Source organism: Melospiza melodia, chromosome 8 (assembly GCF_035770615.1).
Source record: "Melospiza melodia melodia isolate bMelMel2 chromosome 8, bMelMel2.pri, whole genome shotgun sequence".
NCBI classification, from domain to species: Eukaryota; Metazoa; Chordata; class Aves; order Passeriformes; family Passerellidae; genus Melospiza; species Melospiza melodia.
Genome location: NC_086201.1, coordinates 14,025,493 through 14,049,630, shown reverse-complemented (window position 1 = coordinate 14,049,630; position 24,138 = coordinate 14,025,493). Strand labels below are relative to the sequence as shown.

Genomic DNA, 24,138 nt, shown 5'->3' with positions numbered 1-24,138 from the left:
CATCTGTACATTGGATGACATTTCACTTTACTATCAAGATACAATATTATGCTAAAAAAAAAGGATTATATTTTTATGCTAGGAAGAAATTAGGTGGGTTCCAGGAAGAAGATAGTTCATTGTATGAATGTGATACCTTCCATATGGCCTTCATTAGGCCTTTCCTTACATAGGAAATATCCAGCAGCATGTTCAAAACAGTAGATACAGCTGCTCAGCATATCATCTATGTGTTTTACTTTGGGAAAATAAAACATTTACTCCATCCTCTTGTCCCTCTGTTGCTGAGTGGGGGAAAAGCCTAGCAGGGAAAAGTAGTAACTAGGCCAAATTTTCATTGGGTTCCAGTCCTTGTGTCTCAGTAAGTGGGACATTGGGAGAAATCTTCCAGGAAGAATTAAAGCTCAGAGGGGTTCTGGCCAAACTGGTAAGAAAACCCACTGCCTCTGAGAAGAGATGGGTGCAACCCAGAACTTCCTTGCTGTTCCCATGCATAGCAGTGTGATTCCAAATCCAAGCCTGTGGGGTAGTTTTTATTCCTGTTTCTAGATAGCCTCTCGCTATATTGTTCTCTGCACTGCATATTTGATTTTTACAATTATTGAGGGACAGGAAGAGAACATGTGGCAAATTTCTTTTCCAGCCCTGTGAGATGTGTGGGTGCCTGGCATTGTCTTTTCAGGACTTCTCCAGGGTCTCAGCAGTGCAGAGCCTGACCACCAACCTGGTTAGGACCTCTGGAGTACGCTGTGTGTATGGGGGAGAGAAGATAAAATATCCAAAATTGCCCTTCTGTTGCAGGTTTTTTTTTTTTTTTTTTTATTCCCCCAGAGATTTCCAAACTTGACTAAAATTTGGAACAAGAAGTCATATAGAGATTTATTAAGCTATTTACGACAGACTTCACTTACCCTGCCTGTGGACTAATCTTGCCGAGTTTGGTTTCTTCCCTTTCCTTTAAATAGCACACACAACCCTTGTTTTTGCCAGCCTGCAAGTGCTTTCTCCTTCACTTGCTGCCTGCCTGCCCGCAGGAATGGGGCTGGAGGCACCCCTTGAGGAACAGGCAGGAGATATTCCAGCACAGCCCTGGCTGGGCTGGGTCACAGGCAGCACTGAAATGGCATTTGCAGCCAATGCTGCCACCGCCCGGCAGCTCTTTCCCAGCCTGTGTTTAACTCATTCCCTCAGGAATCATGAAGGGGAGAGCTCCACTCCGTATTCACAGCAGCTGCTGAGGGATGGAGCTCCAGAGGCAGAGAAGGCAAAGGCAGGAGTTTCACACTCAGAGCTGAGCCTGGTGTCTGTGTGGATAAAATCTAGGAACCAAGTGTGTGTTAGCTTACCAGGCAGCTGGGAGCACAAGTGTCTGCTCTCTCAACAGCAAAGTGCCCGACTTTAACACTGAAATCTTCACAGGTGTCATTACTTTTGACCTCTGGGTAAGTGATTTGTTCTCTATTGGTCCTCCAAGGGAGGCTGAGAGGCCTCACCCTCTTTGGGAGGATGGAGCACAAAGCAATGAGCAAGAACAATTCCCTGGCCTCTTTGTGTCTGAAATACCAATGCAAAGTGTGAGCAAAGGCTGTGGAGAGAAAGACAAGATCAGGAGTGATCAAATAAATGCTAACTAAATTTTGCACTGTTCCCTGTACAACCCAAAGCAACCTCAAACTCTTTTACTGTCATTTAATTTTTAAGAACAGTTTATTTCTGTCTTTTGGAAGAAGTGAATGCTCTCAGCTCTCGGCAGAATAATTTGATGATGAAACAAGACTTGAGGGGATCTGTGAAAATTAAAAGGTCAGACTTCTGCTCTCAGTTACACCACTGAAACTCTGTAATGAGACTTTTGAAATCAGTGCAACTGTGCAGAATTTGGGCAGATAAATCTCTGTGAGGTCGAAGTCAGCAGAAGGATTTTAGAGGATTTGTTCTATTCTAGGCAACAAAGTTGTTAGTGCATGATGAATTTATGGGTTTAACCCAACATCAATATGCAATCATCTTGTCTTTGAAATGTGGTTTTAGACTGCTTTTGGAAGTAATGCTGGAATAGTTTGGAACTGGTGATTTCCAAAACACTATTGCATTGGAATGAAGGAGACTGACTATCCATATCAGAGGAATAAATAGAAGAAGAGTTGTGATATTTTTGACTTGAGAGTTAGTAATTGGAGCCTTCCATTTCTGCAGAGGGTGGATCTGTTCTGAGAAGAGCATTTCCCTGAAACTCCTGGTCCCATCTTGCAACTGGAAGGCAGGGGGTTTTCAGTCAGGAATTGTTCTCAGGGAATATAGATACACCACCTTCTGCAAACAAAAAGTTACAAGTGAACACACTTGCTTCCATTATTTCCCCTAGCTAGCTATTTCGGGGGGGGGGGGGGGGGAAGTGTGTTTTCATACACAATCACTCTCTCTCAAGTAGGATAATCCAGTAGAAAACTGGGCATGTCCTTAGAAATCTGAATAAAGGCTGTGTAGGACTTAGTTTTGTGCTGGAGAAGTGTGAACACAGGCCTAGGAGTAATGGATTTCAGATCTGGGCTTCACACTGATACACTGGGTGCACATTGTCAGGTCTCTGGGTCTTGCTGCCTTGTATGCAATAAGAAGATCAAGTAACTGGAAAACTTCATTGTAAATGGGAGGCATTGTCATTGCGAAGCGTTGCTGGAAACTTGTATGGCTGACGTACTGCTGTTGCTGTATGGCAACAAAGCAGCAGCTCCTCAAAGTCTGATTTGATCTAGAAACAATCATTAACCCTTGTACAAAGCAAAATATGAAAAGTTATGTGGATGGGATGATCTAGGCAGCACCTACCTTGACTTCCGTGGGGTTGTGGATGCAGTGTCGGGGTGAATATTTAGCATGATGAGGGGTAATAGAATGGGTTAGAGTTACAGAGTGAGGTGGTTTTATGTATTCACTGGGATCTCCATTTGGGAGACATGACTTCATTGCTGTCAATGCTCACTGGTGAAACTGAGAGCAGAGTTGGGCTCACAGCAGTCATGGCTTCTCGGGAGTTTGAGTTGTTCTGGCCTAAAGCTGAGATGCCATCAAGAGCTCCTGCAGACCTCTCTTACAGCACACTTAAAATCAGTGCACCAGGGAGCCAGAACTGGGCAGATCAGTCTGTCCTGAACTGGGCAGATCCGTCTGTCCTGTCAATGCCACCCACCCACTGTAGGACAAACGGAGTCTCTTCTCTCATTCCCTTAGGTATGGTAAGTATGGCAAAGGGAGGCAGTGCTGGCCTGTTCTGTTGGATCATGTTCTCAGTAATTGATCTGCTCCCTTCCCAGTGGTTCTTTTGAAGGTTGCACGTGTTTAATTATGTATGCATGTCCTGTCAATGCATATTAATTGTGTTACGCTTCTCCTCTGCAGAGGGAAACTTGCCCGCGGCTGAAGTGTAACTAATGATGCCAAACCTTCTCTGGAGGCGTGTGGTTATTGATTTTTGTTTTGTTTCAGTTCCGCCCTTCAGCCCTTCCCCTCTCTCTTCAGATGGAGTTGATTGGACCCTGCTCTGTGCCAGTGGTTGTGATTTCCCTCACCTTCAGTTTTTGTGACTAACCTGGTTCCTGTCTTTGGTTTTTTTGGGTGTCGCCGTCTGTGCTGTGGCCGTGTGCTCTCTTGCATGCAGTTGAGGAAAGGGCCTCCGGTGCCTCCGCCTCCAAAAGTCACCCCCTCCAAGGAGATCAAGCAGGAGAACATCATCAGTCTGTTTGATGACAATTTTGTCCCCGAGATAAGTGTGACAACCCCTTCGCAGGTTAGCTGCTATGCCCTGCCTAATTTTTCTCTGCCTCTGAACTCTTCCTTCAGACCATTTTTCTTTTTGGAGGTGTCAAGCCATGAAACCTGGTCAGGTGAAAGAGGAAAGCAAGCTCAGCATTGGACCTCAGAAGGCAAAGGATTACCTAGGAGCTGACTTAAAGGGGAGAGTACTTGAAAGGCAGTAACAGGTTGTCCTTTGAGAGCTTTCAATCATAGAAGAAACAGGAGAAATGCACCTGGTCAAGATACCAGAAAGTAATTGCTGCATTTATTCAGCAGCAGTGCACATGGATTATGACTCCCTTCATGTCCTGTGGTGTGCTATGCTTTCTCCAAAGCCACTGATCCTGTGTGGATGAAACATTTTTTTTTCCCTGCCCATGTACGTCCCTAACTGCTGACCTTGGCATCTCTGCCAGTTCTTGGAGAAGACAGTTTTGTGCTCTCTGTGTCTTCATTCATGTGCTTTGTGGCTTAAAGCCCGGGAAAGGCCACAAGGAATTGCCAAAGTTCTCTTTGCAAAGAATAGTTGATGTAGTTAGATGGGCAGGACTGTGCCTGTAGTTAAGTCTGCTGACACAGTCTGTCAGTATTGTCAAGTGGCACCTTCTGAAGCCCTGAAAAAGGAAAAAGTTTACAGATTATATATTTTCATGTTTTCATATGCCCTTTGATTTATGTCACTACCAGAGAGGCTATCTAGGTAGACAGTTCTCTGTTGGATCTAGGAGAATGGCAGTCCTTACGTACATAGGAGCCTGACCAGATTTCTGGCTGTATCATGAGATACCTGCATCTACTTTATTTAAATATATATATACACATATGTATGTACAAATGTGTATATATATATTCCCTAAATGCTTGTTAAAGCACAAATCCTATCTCTATCAGTGCTCATCTGTGACTCATTCCCTCATTTCTCCTTGCATCACGCTGCTCCATTGCCTCTGGTTTGCCACCTTCCACCCAGCTGCTGAGGGGCAGAGATGATGTGGGGAGGGAAGGAAGTCCATGTTAGATTTGGCATTGCAATAGATAAAACTTGCAGAGTGGAGAGATGATTTGACATCACTGCTGGAAGGTGGGGACTGCAGGCAGCTGAGCAACTCTTTATCATCGTCTGTGCTTCCTTCTCCTTTATTGCTATGGACAGCTCTGTCTGCCCCATGCTCTCTATCATGTATTTCCATGTGAATGCCAGCCCTTAGTCATGCTCTTCTGCACCTGATCAGTGCTCTGAGCCAGGATGGGATCTGCTGTGACTTTTGACCAAATGGGAGTTCTGAGGGAGGACTCTGGTTTCCAGAACAATCTTCACTTCAAGGGCCCAGCAGCCCCTGGCACTCTGTGTGTTGCCCAGGGCTGTTCTGTCAGATGCCATAGTTCCAATGAGCTGTCTTGTGGGAGATTTGGGTAAAGGCAAGGAGTGTTAGCCCTTGCATTCAAATCTTGAATGACAGGTAAGACTATTCCATGGCTGCAGCCTTTTGAGGTTTCACTACTAAACAAAGCTAAAGATTCGGGTTGTAAACTCTCTGATGGGTGGCTTGGATGTGCTGGAAGAACAAACTAGAATTACTAGAATGATAGTTGGTTTTTGCATGCTGGTCAGATGAGATGAGAGAGCTTGGTTCCTTATCCTTGTGGATCTCAAAAAAGGCATATTCATAAGGCAGAGAAAAATCTGTAAGAAAATTGGGGCAAGAGAAAATTAGAAGAGGCAAAAATGTTGGTGGAATTCAGAGGACTTACCTTAAAGGGTGTCACTTGCTACTTTCCAGAAGCTTTGCCATTGTGGGATTTTCATACAACTGTGGAGACCAACCTGCCAAATTTTGTGTTATTGAAAAGGTAGCTGAAGCAGTTGGGCCAGTGAGCTGGGAGGTTGTAGGAAACAGGGGCAAATCTTCCTGACTTCCCAGAGACAGCAGCTTCCTCTGAAGCTGAGTGGAAAACAGTTTCTTGTGGTTAGATTAAATCTAAACCACCAAAGTGATAGTCCAGTCTTAAATGCTAATAATTTGTGTCCTTTGTAGTTGTCCTTTGTAGATTTCCTATTAATGGTGATCAGCAAATGTGGAATCATTGTCTCTAGGTAGAGCATTATTCACTCAAAGGGAGTTACTCTGATGACTTTGAATAAAGTAGCAAAGCTTCTCAAATGTATGCTTTTTAGAAGACTTACATGTGTAAGTTTATGGGATGTCTAGAAATGAAAACTATTGAAAACAACATTTTTGAGTTGGGAGGGGATTAAAATATCTTAGCTGGGGTGAGCTGCCATATTTTGTGTTTCTGACTCAGAAGGCAGGAGGAAATTAGCAGCTTTGGGACTTAGCTCTGAGGTCTCTCAGCCTTCCCTTCCAGTAGTTTCAGTGGTATTCTGCCTGGATTTTTGTTCCTGAGATGGATTGTATGGATGGTAGCTCTTTTATATGTAGCTGGGGAAGTTGGTCTGTCAGTGTAAAGGCAGCTGGGTGAGCTGTGGGGAGTAGATGCAGATAGAGGAGCAGCCCTTCTCACTCGTCAGTGGCCGTGATCCCTTTGACCACAGCAGATCAGGTGCTCACACCATGTCAGCTCATTCGGCCAGGTGGGAAGATGAATGAGTGCTGTGGAAAAGGCTCAGATTTGGTTTGCAGGGCCCCACGTGAGCTGCCTGTGATTGTGGGCACCAGGCAGTCAGGACTCGCATCCAGTGTTTGCGCTGCCACCATTTCTTCTGCGCTTGCAGCCTCAGCTCCGGGATATCACACGCCCTCCCTCCACCGTGCACACGCGCGTGTCTAACGCTCATACTACTTCTCTCCCTCACTGCTGCCAAGTTTGATGCCCCTGGGCCCTTCCAGGAGGGAGCAAGCCTGTTGGATCTGGATTTTGATCCCATTAAACCAGATGCCACTGTGGGGAAGACCCCCACACCCGCCTCCCAGGTTGGTTCATCTCGCCGTTCCTTCTCCCTTCATGACTGACTTGCACCCACCTTGAACAATAGCATGGATCTGAGCTGTGGGAGGCTGGGCTTGGGTATGGGGACCTTGGTCTTCTCTGCTCGGTGTGAAAGACCAGGAAGAATCAGTGGCTGCTGGCCTGGCCACAGTCAGGCACTAGGTGTTTGTGGGGTGCTTGGGCTTTGCTCTGATGATCCACTTAATGTATGTCCCTCCCTAGAGCAGCATGCTCTGTATGCTGTATGTATTAAAGTTGTTACTCTTGGATGGGAATTCAGCCTGAGCTCTGTGCTCCTGCTATAAATTGCTCTCAAATGAATTTTTAATTAACAGACACTTTGATAATCTGCAGTTACTTAAGGTGAATAAGGCTGTAAATGGATATTCAAGTGATGTGAAGCTCTTCTTTTTCTATGTATGACACAGCCTGCACTCACAGTTGAGAAGCAGCTTCCTGCCTGTCAGTCTGGTATCATAAAGGAAGATGCTTAATTCTGTTCTGGCCTGTACCTGGTCCTGTCCTCTGTCAGAGGCAGGTGGACTGTGCCTCGTGTTATGTCTATGTGACTGGAGGCTTTGCAGTGCATCCTGAATATAGTTCTTGTCCTCACTGAGATTTTCCATTTTATATATGTGAAGTGGTTATTTTTTGCCTGTGGATGCCACTAAAATTTGTAATTAACATAATTGGGTTGTTTATAGTACATCTCCAGTATAATCATGTTAAGTAGGTCTGTATGGCACAGATTTTTGTAGGAATAAGACTTCTTTTGTCAGAGCAAGCAAATGCTAGGCATTTGATTCCCCTAAATTAAAATACTGTATCTGCAAGATACTATTTATTATCATAATTGGATACACACCAAAATGGCAAAGCTATCCTTTTTTGGAACTTTATGTGGGTACATGGGCATTTTGTGTCTACTTGCCTTCAGGACAAGCTGCTTATCAGGAAAAGCCTTTCTGAAAAAAAAAATTACTTGTTTTTTCTGAATCATCAGTTAGAACTCAGATTATTGGTTATATTTACATAGGATACAAGTATAAATTTGACTTGAAATTGTTATCCTTCCAGTAAGCAACAAATATTATACTAAGTAGGTTTTTCAAAAGTACTCAACAATAGCATATTTAGTGTTCTAACCTAATTATTATCAGCTTCAGAAATCATTAAAAGAGAGTGAAAAAGAAATAATTTCTATTGGTAACCAAAAAATAGTGAAAACCACCTAGGTATCTAAACAGTCAGATTTATTTCCTATAGGATGGGCAGTATGGCAGAGTGGTTAAGGTATTTTACTACTGATCCAAAGACACCTCAGAATCATGGAATGTTAAAGGGTTGGAAGGGACCTTAAAGATCTTCTATTCCCAGGGATGTATAAATTCATGTACTAACAGATGTTTTCAAAACATGCAGAGATAAGTGCTGTTGAATGTGTATGTCTGCTTCTGTCTGATCAGTGTCTGTAGTGTTTGAAATAATCATGTATAAACATGTTTTATTTTTGTTGCTCTTTGACATGCTTAGTCTTTACCTTGGGATTTATGGGAGGTAAGAAATTCATACAGCTTTTGTCTCTCATCATGTCTGTTCACGTGCCTGTGCCAGCTCTGTTCACATGCCTGTCTCCTTTCCTTCACTGCTTCTCCTTCCTGCACACCCCAGGCCAAAGTTGCTCTTTGTGCTGCTGGACCCATTTATGCACCTTGTATGAAGCCCCAGGGCCAAGCACATGTTTGCAAGTCAGTCTGGCACTCTGAGACTTACCATTCTACCAGTGCACATGCCCCTTGCCTTTCCCTGCTAACCCACTCATCCTTCCCTTGGCATAATACTGTGACTTTCAACTCATACTTAACACCTGTGGCATCATCCTCACTCTCCACAACACATTTCCTGAACTCTCTGTGTGCTGTTGGTCTTGTGTGCAATGCATTAATATCTCAGCTATCATAAATATATCATCATTACTGCCTGTACCATTAGATATGTACTCATCTTGAATTGTCTGTGGTGTTTGCTGTTCATTGACCATCGTTGTCAGAAAGGCTGATGTGATTTTGCTCACCCTGTGTCTCCACTGGAAGTTAACTGCAGGCCCAAGACCTGCCTGGCATCTGCCTCAGCTTTGGAGCTTGCTGACATGGAGACCCTGCACATGCCCTGCATCTGAACAGAAACCTGGCCCTTGTTTATGCTCTCTTACATATGTGGCCTGGGCAGGTCTCAGGTTGCTGCAGACGAGCCCCTTGAGAGGTATTTCAAGCACAACTACTTCTGAGTCCCCCTGGACTGGCAGCCAGCAGTGTGGACAGAAAATGCTTGATCTGGGTTCTCAGGCCTGCTGCTGGAACTGGCTGTATTCACTGAGTAAGCTCATGGCCTTGGCTCGTGCAGAGGAATTGCGTCCTGCCAGCCTTCCATTCCCGAGGGTCAGATCACCCTCTAGAATAAGTATACTTGGAAGGACATGACTTAGCCCTGGCCTAAGGGCTCACAGTGGCCCCTACTCTCCTTCCCGTGAGCTTGGGTGATGTCAAGGAAGAAGGGTTTCCCCTGTGTGTTGTACCAGCCATCAGTGTTTAACATCTGTCCTTCCCCTGTATGTGCATTGTCAATCTGTCATAGGGAAGAAGAGACTGGTTTAGCTAGGAAAAATCTCATTCCTTTCAGGTGAATGGGGTAAGGTATGACTGCATCTGATTGAGCTGTGCTTACAGTCTTGGCTGTAAAAGGTTTTTTTTTTTTTTATGACCATCCTGCAAACTGGTTTTACCCAAAAAAGAATCTGCTCAACCAGGAAATGCTACTAGTCAAGGTGTTCTCACTGTACCAATTCTCACCTTGGCATACCATACACAGAGAGCAGAGCTTCCTAAGGCTGGGGAATCTCCCTCTTCAAGTCTTCTGAAGTGTTTTTGTTATAAATATTCTTAGCTGTTGATGAGAGGAGACTTTTTTTTTTTGGGGTTCTTTAGTCCCCTGGGCCGTGAGGTTAACAACTGCATAGAAACTTGAGTGCAGCAGGACTGGCTTAGTTCTGCAGATGGGGAAATGTGCATTTGGTGTGCATGATGCTGCTGTTGGAATAAGCAAAGTTTATAAGCAGTGAGCAATTTTTCCTCTCCCTGTAATATCTTTCCATGGCTGTAAATGCTCTTATAGGCCTCAGGATGCCTTACTATATAAAATAGAAAAATTAATAGTTAACATGAAAATGCCCTTTGTTGAAATTCAGGGGATTAATGTAGATCCAGTTTCTCTGACTATTCCATACTATTTTTGCAAATTAGCGGCTTAAAAATCAACAAAACTCCAAACCCTCACCTTGAGGTCCTTTTCACTTGTCCATATAAAACTCATGCATGGTCAGATAGAGCTGGCCTGGCATTTGTCCCAGTTCCAGTTTCACTGAACCCAAATGAAAACCTGGGAGTGAATCCAATTAAACAGGACGATCCTTTGTAGCATTTTATAGGCATATATTTACCTTAGCTCTACCAAAGCTGCTGAGGGAATCCTCTGTAGGATGGGAACAGCTCTGCTCTTTAGAACATCTTCTGGCAGTATAGGCCTGTGGCCATGGTGATTGGGAGACATGAGGAAGGATGTGGTAGGGGAGGAAAGCATGTGTTAGATGACACCACTGGACCAGCTGAAGGTAAAGTAATGGATTTTTATTAAATCAAGGATTTATTTCTTTGTTATGGCTGCTGTTATTAGATTGCTGCTTGGAGCATTGTGCTAGTGCATGGCTAGTAGCCAGCTGGTACATTTAAGGTTTACCATGGTGATTGCTTTACTCTGGGATTTTGTGAGGTTGGGACTATGAGAATTATGAAGTTAAGGAATCTGGACAATGCCTTGTTTTGAATATGATTGTATGCAGGGGTGCATGTGTCTTGATTTAACTCCAACTGGCAGTGAAGCACCACACAACCACTCATTCATTTCCCTTCCATTGGTGGGATGGAGGAGAAAGTTGGAAGGATAAAAGTAATAAAACTTGTGGATTGAGATGAGACCATCTTAGCTCAAACAAATAATAATAATTGTAATGAAAAGAAAAATAACAGAGATAAATGAAACCCCAAAAAACCCAAGTGAGGCAAATGAAAAACAGTTGCTCAACACCAGCTGACTGATGCCCAGCTCATTCCTGAGCAGTGGTGCCTGATCAGCTTTTCCCGTAGTTTATACACTGCTGAGCATGATGGCATTTGGGATATCCCTGTGGTCAGTTGGGTCAACTGTCCTGGCTGTGTCCCCTCCCATGTCCTTGTGCCCCCCAGCCTCCTTGCTGGCAGGGCAGCATGAGGACCTGAAAAGTCTTTGAATTGGTGTGAGTACTGCTCAACAACAACTACATCATCAGTGTTGGCAACTTTATTCTCATCCTAAATCCAAACACAGCCCTGTACCAGCTGTTAGGAAGAAAATCAACTATCCCAGCTGAAGCAGGACAACACATTTTTATCAAATTTATGAGACATGTAGGCATTCTAAAGCTGGGTTTTCCCATGTATTAAAAATGGCAAATCTTGGGAGTCTTCCCTGATGCTGCCTGGCCAGTCTCCCAGGGGGCTGATTTGCAGCCTTGGTGCTACCAGATCCAATGTACTTCCTGTATTGTTGCAATTTTTGGGAGGGGCAAATGAATGTCTTTTAATTTTGTGTTAAAAAAGAAGTTGATCTGACTCCAGATAAAGGAGAATAAAAACTTGAACTGCTGGAAGCCTGTCATAGGCGTGTGGTTGGTCTTTTGTTGTGCACAGAAACCCCTGTCCCCAGGCTTGTTTTGTCAGGCAGTGATTTGTGGGTGACACTGGTTTTCCTTGGTGGTGGCAGCTTTTGTGCAGTAGAAGCTTTCCATCAACACAAATGTGCTATGCACCCCATCTGGAATATTCCTAGAAAATTCTTAGTAATAGAATATTCACAAAAGAATCCAAATTCAGAACTGTTTGGGCCTGTCCAAAATTGAAGGGAGTGTAAGTTAGCTCAGTGTCTGTTTGATTCAGTGCTAATGTCATGTTGGTGCTGGGTCTGGACTAAATTTCGTATCTGGGCACATTCTTTCCATGCTCTTTTGTTTCTGGGAGTAGGTGAGTACTTAAATGTTCTGTGGTTGTTATCCTTGGAAGAAGACTGTGGAGAGATCCTTGTTCTTTGGCATGCAAGAGAGCTTGTATTCTCTTACAAGTGGGCAATCTAGATCTAATAATAAGTACTGTGTGTGTGTAAAGTAGGTCTGCAGTTTGGATTGTGAAGAGAAAAAGGCACGGAGAATTTTTGGCATTTCATTGATTTCCTCTGAATTATGGCATGGCTGGAGTTGAGGGTTTCTGACTTTGTTGTGATTTCCATGCGTTGCAGAGAAAGGAGAAGACAGAAGTGCAGCCAGACCCTGCAGTGTCTCACCCATTAGTCAGCAGATGGCTCAGGCAGTGGCACAGAGCACTTGGGCAGGCTGGGCTGCACTTTTCTGCACACTTGTGTAGCTGGAATGAGAGTAACTTCCCACTGGGATAACTTTTGTATTGCAGCCTGCAGAAGCAGCCCGTGCAGGAGCTGAAGCAGCTGGATCAGAAGCAGCAGCTGGAGCTGAAGCATCTAAAGCTGAAGCTGACTCAGGATCGGTAAAGACCTCAAGGACAGCAATCCCTTTCCTCCATCCCTTTGTTACACAGCACACGTGGGAGGCTGGACTGGGACAAGAGCTGTGTGGCTGCTTGGAAAAACACATCCCTGCCACCAGAGGAGTTACAATGCTCTTATTCAGGGACCAGACTTAGTTGTTGCATTTTATCTGTGTAATACTTAGGGAGAAGTTCTGCTGGAAAATTCAGTAAAAGAACTATCCCTTGTTATGAAGTCAGCTCACAGCCCATGCTGTCCTAAGCTGTGTTGTCAGCTGGATTCCCTCTTGCTTGCCATTTACTTTACCTACCCTGTCCTCTGGGCTCTGGCTGTGTCCTGAATATCCAGGCTTCCTCTCTTCTTGGTGACACTACTGCCCTTTATAGGGGACAGGGGTAGGTCCTGTCTCATGGCAGCTTTGTTCCTACAGGCAGTCACATTTGAATTGTCTGTTCCAGGAGGGCTCTGAGATTGCATTGTGATCACAGCAACTGGGAAATGCTGGGCATTATGGTCTCAGGAAACCTGCAACTCATCCCTGCCTTTCTGCAGCCTAAGGCAGAGAAAGACAGTAGTCACCAATTCTGCCTTCTCACTGCTGCCTCTGCTGTCCCTTGGGGTGTTCTTGGAAAACCCACTGAAGCCATGGGATGGTTGGGGTCTGGATCCTCCAGGGTGGACTTGGAGCTTCAGTTTTGGATTCTCTTTTCTCAGTGTCTTTTTTTTCCCCTTCCTTGGCTGCCACTGCCTATCAGAGCTCTTTGCCTGCTGTTGTTGTGGAAACTTTCCCTGCGACTGTCAATGGCACTGTGGAAGGAGGTGCTTCATCTGAGAGAGCTGACATGCCCCCAGGATTTCTGTTCAAGGTGAGTGTGTGGCTGTGCAGCATTGAGTTCCTGGTGAGGGCTTTTTCCTCCTCTGTAAGGCATTAACTGCTTTCATTCAGCATGGCCATGGGCTAGGCCACATTGAAAGGGAGAACAGAAGTTGAAGAAGAGATAAACCTTCCTCTCCAGCACTGCAGCTTCATGCAGTTCCAAATGTTTCAAAGGATTATGTAAGAAGATCAGCATCTAAAGGTCTTGCTGTACTGTGCAGCAAAATCCGTTCTCTCTGCTGGAGTGGTCTCTGTCTTGGTGGTGTGGTGGTGTCAGTCACAGACTCTGGATAGTGGATAAAATGTGCTCCTGACAGGAAAAGTTAAACTTTGGTGCAAGTTGGCAAATTGAGAAGAGTTTGGAACACCAGCAGGAACAGTGGACTCTGTGTTCAGGGATGTTAAAAAGTCAGACTTAACAGAGAAAAGTATAGGACTGGGCAGGTTAGTTGGGTGGGCATTCTCAATATGCCAAAGATCACTTGCAGCAAAGGAGTGGAGGAAGGAGTGATTCTGGGTGAAGATAAGCCACAAATTTAATGTGCATAAGGGAGTGTGGTAGCCAGAAAGTACAGCTTTATCATGTCCTGAAAGTGAGAATATACAGCATCTTACTGTAGGAACACTTCCCTGCTTTAATCATTCCCGTTTTTTTTTTTCTGTGAGTTCTGCTGAAAGCAGAAGAATGGCAAAGCCCTGAAGAATGGCAGGAGGCTCATAACATTGAGTGTGGTTTCAGGTGGCATTTTAGGCTGCAGTGCTCAAAGTGCTGCTCTCCTGTCCCTGCAGGTCCAGGCCATGCACGATTACACGGCCACCGACACTGACGAGCTGCAGCTGAAGGCTGGGGACGTGGTGCTTGTGATTCCGTTTGAGAACCCTGAGGAGCAGGTGAGTGGGGGAGGCAGGGTGTGAGCATGGGCCAGGTGGAGCCAAGGGGGCTTCCTGAGCTGCTTCTTTCTTCACTAACAGTTGGCTGGCTGAGTCCTGAGCCGTTAGTTTGTGGCTGGGAGCTGGCAAGAGAGCTGGTTGTCCTTGAGCTTGAGATTGGCTTCTTGCAACAGAGACTCTGCTTGTTCCTGGAAAGTGGAGACATTATTCTGCATAAAGCATGTGGAGTAGCCGTGGGTTCTTGTCCCTATCAAAACATTTGAGCCAATGCAGTGGCTCTCTTGATCAGGGTGCCCAACAGAGCCCATACTTTGCCTCCTCACTGCCCCTAAACTTGATCCATATTCTCTATGACCACTACAGCACAGACTGTGGCATTGAGAGAAGTGACTCATACCTTATGATGTTTTCTTCTCTTTTGAGAAATGTTGGAGCTCTGAGAAAGCAGCTGGTGGTGGATGATGTCTTGCATATAGCTCAGCAGTGGCTGTTTCCAAATGACTGTGTTTGGTCAGGAGATGGCAGCAGAATCAAAGGCTAGAACAGGTCTCAGCCCCAGAGAACAAGTCTTGCTGCTCATCTTCAACCTGAATTTACTTGGTCATGTTTTTCTTTAATTTGAGCTAGAAGCCTTGAGTAATTGCTCCTCACTTTCTGTGTTTGAGGGCACCCAGCTGACAATCTGCAGCAGTTTTACTGTCTTGACTGAGAGAGGTGTTGAGTTTATAAAATTAATGCTCACATCTCTAGGTTTCTGTTTGGAAAACAAAAGAGAATTCTCCAGATTGATGAGCAGTGATCAGCTCTTTGGGTTTGGCCAAGTTCAGATAAGATCTGGATTCTACAAGGGGTAAAGGGAAGGTGTTGTAGTTCACTAACTCAGAAAATGTGGATCCTCTTTGTGGCCCAGCTGTTGGCTTTGTGAACGATGGAGGCAGATCATGCTGATGCTTGTGAAATGGAGCCATAAAATGCCAACAGTTCCCACACAGCTAGAGGAGGAGAGGTTTTTGGGGAACAGGCACTGATTCCCTCTGGAGACGAGACTCCCCACTGGGTGGGACTGCCCTGCACAAGCATTTGTGAACATTTCTTTCTCAGAAAGCTTTCTGGATGGGGAATGAGTGTCAGCTCCCCCAGTTTCTGTGGTAGGAGATGGCGTTTGTGGAGCAGATGGCGTTTTTGGATCAGAGTTTTTCAATGCCCTGTGTTTGCACTTTAGCTGGATGTGGGTGCAACAGCCATGAACTCGAGACTCTCCAAGCTGCAGAGGGTGAGCTCTGAGTGTTGCTAACATGACTCTGTAGCTGCACTGAAGCCCTCTAACCCTTCTACAGTGTATCCTGTGCTACAACTCATTTCCCTAACCTCAACCATACCCAGCCAGGAATTGCTGGCTGTTAACATGTGCATGAACTGTGCAGGTGAGTGGAGGGAGCTTAGGATACTGGAGTGATTCCCATCCCTGCCTTGCAGCTTAGGTCTCAGTTTGTGGGTGTGCCCAGGCCTGGATTCATCTCTCTTGGTAGAAGAAAGGGTTGAGGGCAGCAACACTTCTAAGCTGGCACTTCAAGTGATGTGGTTTAAAATTGTTAAGGCCCCATCTGGATCCTTGTGTCTAATCCCTACAGCCAAGGAGACCCCTCATAGCAGGATGTGGTGGGAGCATGCTCTATGGCACAGCACTGTGTGCAAATGGATGAGCTTTTGTGCCTGACGTGCTGGGAGCTGCCTTCTACACACTTGGGCCCAGTGCCTTCTGCCTCGTTGTTTGTCTCCCTGATTTATGGCATGTCAATCCTTCCACAGATTCTGCAGCTGGCTGCTGCAGATGGGCTCCCATCTCGTGTTATTCTCCTGAATGTTCCAGTCTAAGGCAGCAGTCAGGGCTGAGTGAGCCTGCAGGCCCTGGGGACTGTGCAGCTCCCGTGCCTCATGCTGCACTCTAAACTCATCGGATGCCCCCTGCAAATGAGTGGGGCATGTGCATGGAAGGGGAGCTCCCACTGTGGCAGCTCCAAGGCATGCAGGGAATAGAGAGGTTGTACACCTGAGCTGCAAGCTCAATGCAGCCCTCCCACCCTGCATATCTCCCTCATGTGCCTAGGATGGTGCAGAAACCTCAGTGCCAGGCAGCCTCCAGGCAGAGGGTGGGAAGTCTGCTTCTGCTCGTGACCAGGTTCTACCAAGCAGGGTTCCTTTTGCCTGAGTGAAAATTCATCTGTGTTTATAGATGTACAGGTTGGAGGCTAGGGAAGACCTTATTGAGAGACCTAAATCACATGTAACCAAAATTTGGGAGTTTTGCAAACCTCACCTTGCATCAAACCAAACAGACTGCTGAGTTTTGGGAAGATGAGTTGGGTTACTCAGCTCCCAGCTCCCATAGGTCAGGATTTCAGCACAGCAAGTAAGACTCCTTTTGCCTGTACCACCTCTAAAATGCCAGTCATCTGAGTGCCCCTGACTGGAGCAGGGATGAGCACCTCCTGGGGCTGATTTATCCTTTCCAAAGCCTTGTGCCCAAGATGAATGGGGTGAATAACACGCTGGAGGTGCCTGTCTCTTTTATGGCTATGGAGAATGCTAGACCCCTCATGTTTGCATTGTGAAGGGTGAGATAGGTGATTCCCATCCTGTAGCTCTGGAGTCTCTTTTGGCAGAATTTCTCTTGTTTCAGTGGGTGTAAGTTATGACATGTTTCTGTTACACTTGCTTATTTTTTACTGTGTCTGCACAGTCTGGGTCAGATGGGAGCTTTGGTATGAACTCTGGCAGGATGTAGCCTTTTCTCTGTTTAAAAGGAAACAAAAGCAGTTTTTCCTTCTTCCCCATACTCCTCCTGGACTGTCTCCAAGCCAAATAAGAGCATGGCTTTGGTAATGCCTTGACACCTCCTTGGCCTGCACTGTGTAAGAAAAATCCCTGCTCACATGTGTCCCTTAGCATCTGATCTCTGTCTTCCCCTGCAGGATGAAGGATGGCTGATGGGTGTGAAGGAGTCTGACTGGATCCAGCATAAGGAACTTGACCAATGCCGAGGGGTTTTCCCTGAGAATTTCACAGAACGGGTGCAGTGAAAGTCCAAGCCCCACCAGCTGAGTTTCTGCTGGAAAGAAAGCAAGTTTTCTGGTAGATAACTGAAAAAGAACAACAAGAGGAAATGAAGAGAGAATAATGAAGGAATAGAAGCCTGAAAAAAAAAAGTCAACTTAAAGGGTGTGTTCTTCTCAAAGGGCAAGGTTTCAGAAGTTAATTGAAATTCAAAGTGTTACTGAAATATATACATATTAATAATAATAAGGCAATTCAGATACCCTCTTCCCCTTTGGTTTAAACAGCATTTGGATTCAAAGGACTGATGCAGAAGCAACTCAGTGAGGTTCTCCAAGTACTGCATTGACTGAATTGTCAGATGTCAGTCTGATTCCTGGAAAGGCAGTATTTGTTGAATGGTTTGAAAGTAGGAGCTGCGTTTGCTCTTGGGTGGGTTAATCTGTTTTGTCTTGAAGGTGGCTTGCATGGCAACCATAAAGATTCAGCCTTCCCTACATCTTCAACCTACAGTAGGCCAAACTTTCTGTTATGCTGTTGAAAAAAAATTTAGTGTATAGTGTTCACCACTACAATGTATGTGTGTGTGTGTGTATTTTATTTTCTTCCTTTAAAACAATGTTACATAAACTGTGATTTTATACATAAAAAGAGAGAAGAAACTACATGGAAAGGGCATGAAGAAGGTGAAATGTGTGAAGCTGTGCTCAGTCCAAAGTTCTTTCAAATGCAGACACCTAAATTCTCACAGTAGTGATGGCCTTTGAAAACCTAAGGGGAATGGACAAATTCAAGAGGAGAAACAAGACAAAACAAATAGATGCCATTTGGATGTGTGAAATTTAGGAGAGAGAATCCTCTAGTACACACATCCCCATCCCTTACCCCCCCAAAAAACCCCAAACCTATTGGTGGTTTCAGAAAAGTTAGATTCATGTAGATGGAAAATAGCTCTAAAATCTACTGGTTAGAAAATTTGCTTTTAAAGACAGATAAGGGATGTTTTTTTTTCTGTAAGAATATCAAAGCAAAAACACTGATAAAAAACAAATTACTTTCTGTGCTTTTCATTGGCGTTGTTTTTTGTGGAATTGTATTTCTTATTTTCCTTTGAAGAGTTCTGTAAGTGAAATATCGTTAGATCAGCTTTCTCCAGTGCTGTGCTGATGATCAAGTTAACCTCTATGAAAACTGGACTCTTGAAATGCTTGTTTAAAATGGCTGTGTGACTTCATGCTATTGTAATGCATTAGAAAGGAAGGCAAGAATATCATAGTGTCAGTGTCAAGAAGACACTCTGCAGTCTAATACTGATGCTGAGTCCTTTCCTTTACCTTTCCTTTGCTTCTGTTTGTTTTTGAATTTTGTTTTTTTTTTTTTTTTTTTTTAGTTTAGACAAGCAGATGACAAGGCATATTCTAAGTGCATATTACACTTGTTAATATAAGCCGGTCTGGCTCTCTCCAAGACTCTAAAGTCCCACAAAGGTACTTTATAAACTTTACTTGAATACTGATGCAGCTGGCAAGCAAGTCAGACTATTTTAATTTTTTACAGCTTCCCCTCCTCCCCCATGATTGTTTTGCCCTGAAGGGATTTTTAACAGTGAGGTTACGCCACGCTCAGGATCACTCTGAAATAATCTTCCAAACTGGTAGGAGTTGGCTTTTGTCAAAGCTGCACAAAATGCTGACAGAGTATTGAAAATCTCACCTTTTCCAGTCTGTTTGCATTATTTGTAGAACAACAGAAAAATATTGTAGGGTAAAATTGTGTTAAAAAAACAAACAAAAAACCAAAAAACTTAGTTTGGAGGAACAGATCTGATTTTGATTAGAAAATATATTCTTATAGATGCAAGCATTGTTGGAGTTCCTCCTGCTTTCAGCTTAGGAGATGATCCATACTAGTTATTTACAGCAATGTAACAGGCATTAAATCTGTCCTATATACCCAAATCCCTTCTCCTTTTTAAAAGAAAAAATGTGCAGGAATTTATTTTGCATCACTGTTAAAAAACCCCAATAGTATTTAGGAGTAACTGCTCACAATACAGAAGGACTGGACTCCACAAATTATGGTATGGTGAGCTGTTGCTTTAGAATACTGCCCTGTTTGACTTTTTTTTCCTTTTTCATCAGGGTTGTCTTTATTATTACTCTTTTTTTTGTTTTTCAGAATATCTATTTTTATGCATTTGTGACTCCCATTACTCCTTTAAAGATTATTCATATAAAAATATACATTTAAATATATATATAAATAAATATATATAAAAAAGCGGGTTGATCCAATTAACATAATGCTGTCAGCTTAAAATGTTTATTTTTATGCAAAACCTGTGGATAATAGCTTTGTTTTTTTTTAAAAAAGGACAAGATTCTAAGTTACCAGAGCTGTGATTTTTGTCTTGTAGTAACTGTTCTAGACCATTTAGAAAGCTGTGCTGATACCTAATTTATTGTGGGGTTATTTTTTTGCCGTTGTTGTCCTCTGCTGTGCTTGAACCAGATGACTGTCCCAACAAAGATCCTTGTAAGGCCTTTTCATTTTATTGAGCTTGCAGAGCAACTATCCAGTACTGTATTGTCCCTGCAGAAGTGGTAGCACTTTGCAAAAAAGGGATGTTGTTTTCAGGTCAGTTGAGTGATGCTCCAGTGTTGCTGGTGGGGAGAGTGTTGTCTCTCTCTCCATTTGCTTCCCCCGGCCCCAAAACCCCCAAGCCCCCTGGCTTAGAGCAGGTTAGGGTGGGTTACCTGGATCTTGCATTGCTCACAGATAAGTGGTGTCAGCACATCTCAAGTCAGGTTCTGAAAATGCAGGATCGGACCCACAGTTTATAAATTGCCTTATGTGAAAGTAGGATGGCAGAGCAGGAAACCTGTAGATGGCAGTGTTCTTTAGAGCCAGGAGAGCTGTCTCCTGGGTCGTTCAGCCCCTTGTAAACAGCCATGGCTCCTCCCATTTTCAGTGTTTTTACATCTCCTACATACCTTGATTCTGGTTGGTGTTACCTGGTGAAATGAACTTCCCCTTTTCTTTGGTTTAGATCTGATTCAAATAGAAAGAGGGACAGTAAACTCTCAAGTAGGCTGTACCCTTCTGGTTTTTCAGTTTGCAGGCTGAACTGAAAAATCTGAGAAAAAATGTAAGGGTGACCTGAGACAATTTTTTTTTTTCCATTTTCACAGTGGAATGAAAAAGGGAAAAATTGAAACAAACAAATCCTTTCATACCAAAATGAAACATTAATTTCTAGGCTTGCATTTTAACAAATGTTATGTCTTGGGCTGTAACAAGTTGCTTTGAAGCAAAAATGTGAAACCTTCTGTTTTGAAAATGCTGAAAGAAAATGTTTTAACGTTAATAGTCTTTTTGCCTTTTTTCTTAATCTGATGACTGGTTTCAGTTAACTCTAAACTGTGTTTTTTTGCAAATATCCACTGAAGAGAACCCAAAGAAGCCCAGTTCTGCTCCACTGACAGATACACTGGACACATTTCAGGGATTACTTGGTATCTGGCCCATCAAAGCTGCTGTTTTCCCCATTTAATAATCTTCCACTTGATTGTTCTACTGGGTGAAAAATAAAAGCATCTCTCATCCCGTGCCATTGACTGGTTTTGTAGCTGGACTTAAAAAGTCATTCTTGCTCTGTTGGCTTCAGTTTGGTTACAGATTTATGATACTTCAGTTTGAGCCTAATCCTAGTATGAAGTGGTAATTAATATTTACCCAACTGATGAGAAGGAAGTTAAGACATTGTTTCTTACCCCTTTTTCTATCTTAGCAGTGTCAGTAATATATCTATTTGATAGAATTAAGGAAGAGTCCCAGGGTGAAGAAGAGTATGGTGTTCCAGGTGAGACTCCCATATACTCTGTGCTGTTTTCCATGGGGATTCCTCAGCTCTCTGCTTTTATCACCTTTGTTTTGCTTGGCTGTTAAGGTGAGGCAGTAAATGGGGTTGTGCAGGTTCATTTCCAGCTGCTCAAAGCTGGTAGTGCTTTGTGTGAATTGTGCCACAATCCCTGAAGCTTTGTTCACTGCTGCAGAACCCTTTCCTGTCCCCCTACCCTAAGACTGTGGCCAAGGCAGACAGCCCCAAGGGGACTTGGAGCAGGATTGAGGACTCCAAATTCTACCTGGAACTGGGATGCCAGTTCAATTAGGTTTTGCATCCTAATTGGAGGGAAAAGGCCCAAGGCTGAGGAGATGGAGGAGGATGGAGGGATGACTCATTATCTTTTTCATTTTGGGTTGATGTACTGACTCCCTCACCTCTTAATTCCAGGGAGAAACTCTATAGGGCTGAGAACAAAATATGAATGGCCAAGATGTGTATGTTCAATCTGATAGCAGGTGCTTCTTGCCTGGAGTAGCACTGAGTTCTGAGCTTCCTGCTCTGTGCCAGACAGATGCAATGCTCTGCCACAGGTATTCTGGATGGTCTGCAGTCAGTGCCCCAAAACAGTGAATGTCCTTGTCTGAAGGAGGCAGAGGTGCCTCTCAGCCCTTTCTAGGAAGACCTGTGGATCTCCCACAGACAAGGGAGGACTGTGTGCATCTAACACAGGCACCTCTGATTTCAGCACTGGCCCCATTCTCCAGCTCCTCTCACCTCCCAGCCTCTCCCATGCTCTATGAGGATGATGGCAGCATTGGGCATGTCCCACCAGCCAAAATGTGCAAAGCCAGAAGATGCACAAACATGTCCATCAGCAAATCCTACACAATGCAGCTTGACAGTGCTGATACCAGGAAAACAAGCAACAGCTTTTATTCTCTGGGCCACCAAAGGGAAGCTACTCCTTGCCACACAGGTACTGTCACACCTGGCACTGGTGCAGACCCCTCTCTGCTTGCATGCTCTGGTTCACACCTTTTTTTGCACAACTCCTGATGGAAAGGAGTCCTGGGTGGTGCCCAGAGCTGGATTGTGGCACCACTCCTCACAATCCATCAAGTCTAGTTGACACATGGGGGCTAAGAATCAAAGGCTCTTTTGGAAATTTTTCTTATGAAACTAAATGGAGAAACTACAGCTGTGAAGACTGGTCTGTATAAGCTTGTACTTTGATGTGTCCTATGGCTATAATTCCTTCACCTCCTTCTGCAGCTTATTCTGCTCTTGTGACCCTAGTCTGCATTTCATGTAGATGGTCCCTACTTGAAACTTGCCAGATGCAGCCCTGGGCTTATTGCTTCTCTTTAGCTGAATTAAGTGGGAACGACTTTGGCAGTGTATTAGCAATCTCTTTTCCTTCTGTTAATTCAGTCTCTGAGTTTAATCACAATGACCTGAAACATGTTTGGGGGTTGAGTGGTTTTTTAATTAATTTTTTGTTTTGTTTAATCAAAGCTGAACAATTCCCATTGTATTTAGAGCTGTGATACCCAGTTCCACAAGTACTAGATGAATTTGTCCCATCTTGTTTCTTGGTGATGTTCAGAAATATAATTTGTGTCATCCTAAATCCTGCGTCAGTTTCTCTCTCTATTTTTTTCCTACCTTTATATTAAGAAGCTGAAACAATTCAGGACATTTTTCTCCCCACAGAGGTGAGTAGCTTCATAGGTGTTTGGTGTCCAGGCACCTTTAACATTGGGAGTTCTTGCAATCCCATGGGATGGAGAGGGTGATACTGGTCCTTACCAGAGCAGGGTAAGCTCTTGTAGCAGCATCTCTGTTCCAGTTGATTGTGACACTAAATGAAAGTAGTGTAAGGAACGATTTGAGATCTTTCCTTTTTATTAGCTACTGACCCCAAAGTGATGTGACCTTCATTGTCTAAAGCAGGTCTGTGGTGGGACTATGGCACTGCAAGGGCACTCTGTGCCACCTGGCCAAACTCTGCTCAGCTCCCTCTGACTTGCTGCCACACCTATGTGAGCTCAGTTCCCAGGCTGGATTTGGGTTCTTCTCTTTAAACTGGACATTTTTTTTGCAGGTAGAAAGGGGTGTTTGTGCCCATGAGCCACTCTGATTGAGGGACAGGATGAGAAGGATTCACAGTTCATAGCTGACTGGTTTTGGTGCCACTCCCTCAGATGCTTGGTTCCAGACAGGCTTGGCACAGCTGTAAACTGGTGCCAGTGAACACTTTGATAAATGGACTGCCAGAGTCCACTGCTTTAGGATGCACAAGCTCCACAAGCCTGGAGCCAGCTCAGGCAACTGTCTAAGCCGTGCTTGCACCATTCCTTTGCTTCCAGACAGCCTGGAGGGTTTAATGGCCTTTAGCCTCTCACCTCTATGGCCTTGGGATGGACCTGAGTCACATCTTGTGGCAGAGGGAGAGCAAGAGGCACAAGCAAGGCTGTGCCCCTGGAACTATCACTGCAGTTGGTGCCTCGGGCTCTGCCTTGGTGTGGTGGCTCCTGGGTGTAGGGGGATGCAGTATGGGTAAATGAAGGGGGCATAGAATGTAATCTTACCCCCCAATGAGTTGCAGCTGGCCCAATTACTAAAGATTAGGAGCAGGCCTGATCTTAACAGGCCACACCTGTAGCCAATAAGAACAAGTGGTATAAAAGAGTTGATTGGTGGGAGCTGCAGTCAGTGGCTGCTGCAAGGACCCGGAAGAGTCAGTGCCTAGAGGAGCTGCCTACAAGAAACATCGAGGAGGCATGAAACTCTGGCGGTATGGAATCCTTGTGCTATAATGATAATAGAGCTCTTGATATATAAGACAACACCTGGGAGGCTGAGCTGGGCCAGATCTGCTGCAGGTGGAAGCTCACAGGGCAGGAGCAGGACCCAGAGGCTCTGTTCATGCCTTCTGCTTGTCCTGCCTCACACAGTTTCATTCCCATCATCTAGAAACATGAAGGAAATGAGAGGGGAGAAGACAGATGAGTGGGAACAGTGAAGAATTCATTGTCAGAGTCTCTGCTCAGCTGCATAATTCATTCCCAGTGATGCT

At 44.4% G+C, this 24,138-nt stretch overlaps 1 protein-coding gene across 19 annotated transcripts in view; it reads left to right on the top strand.

The window, feature by feature from the left end:
- The window catches only part of BIN1 (bridging integrator 1), a 90,124-nt gene extending 67,435 nt beyond the window's left edge, over window positions 1-22,689 (top strand). For 6 of the 19 annotated variants that reach the window (XM_063161834.1, XM_063161831.1, XM_063161830.1 and 3 more), the window contains 8 exons: window positions 3,659-3,787; window positions 6,621-6,728; window positions 8,278-8,301; window positions 12,297-12,389; window positions 13,146-13,256; window positions 14,057-14,158; window positions 15,381-15,431; window positions 17,131-22,689. In XM_063161834.1, coding sequence (XP_063017904.1) covers window positions 3,659-3,787; window positions 6,621-6,728; window positions 8,278-8,301; window positions 12,297-12,389; window positions 13,146-13,256; window positions 14,057-14,158; window positions 15,381-15,431; window positions 17,131-17,238 — 726 coding nt within the window. In that variant the 3' untranslated portion in view covers window positions 17,239-22,689. The remainder of the gene's footprint in view (window positions 1-3,658; window positions 3,788-6,620; window positions 6,729-8,277; window positions 8,302-12,296; window positions 12,390-13,145; window positions 13,257-14,056; window positions 14,159-15,380; window positions 15,432-17,130) is intronic. The other 13 variants (XM_063161832.1, XM_063161827.1, XM_063161843.1 and 10 more) reach the window with 6 other exon arrangements.
- Window positions 22,690-24,138: the final 1,449 nt, after the last annotated feature.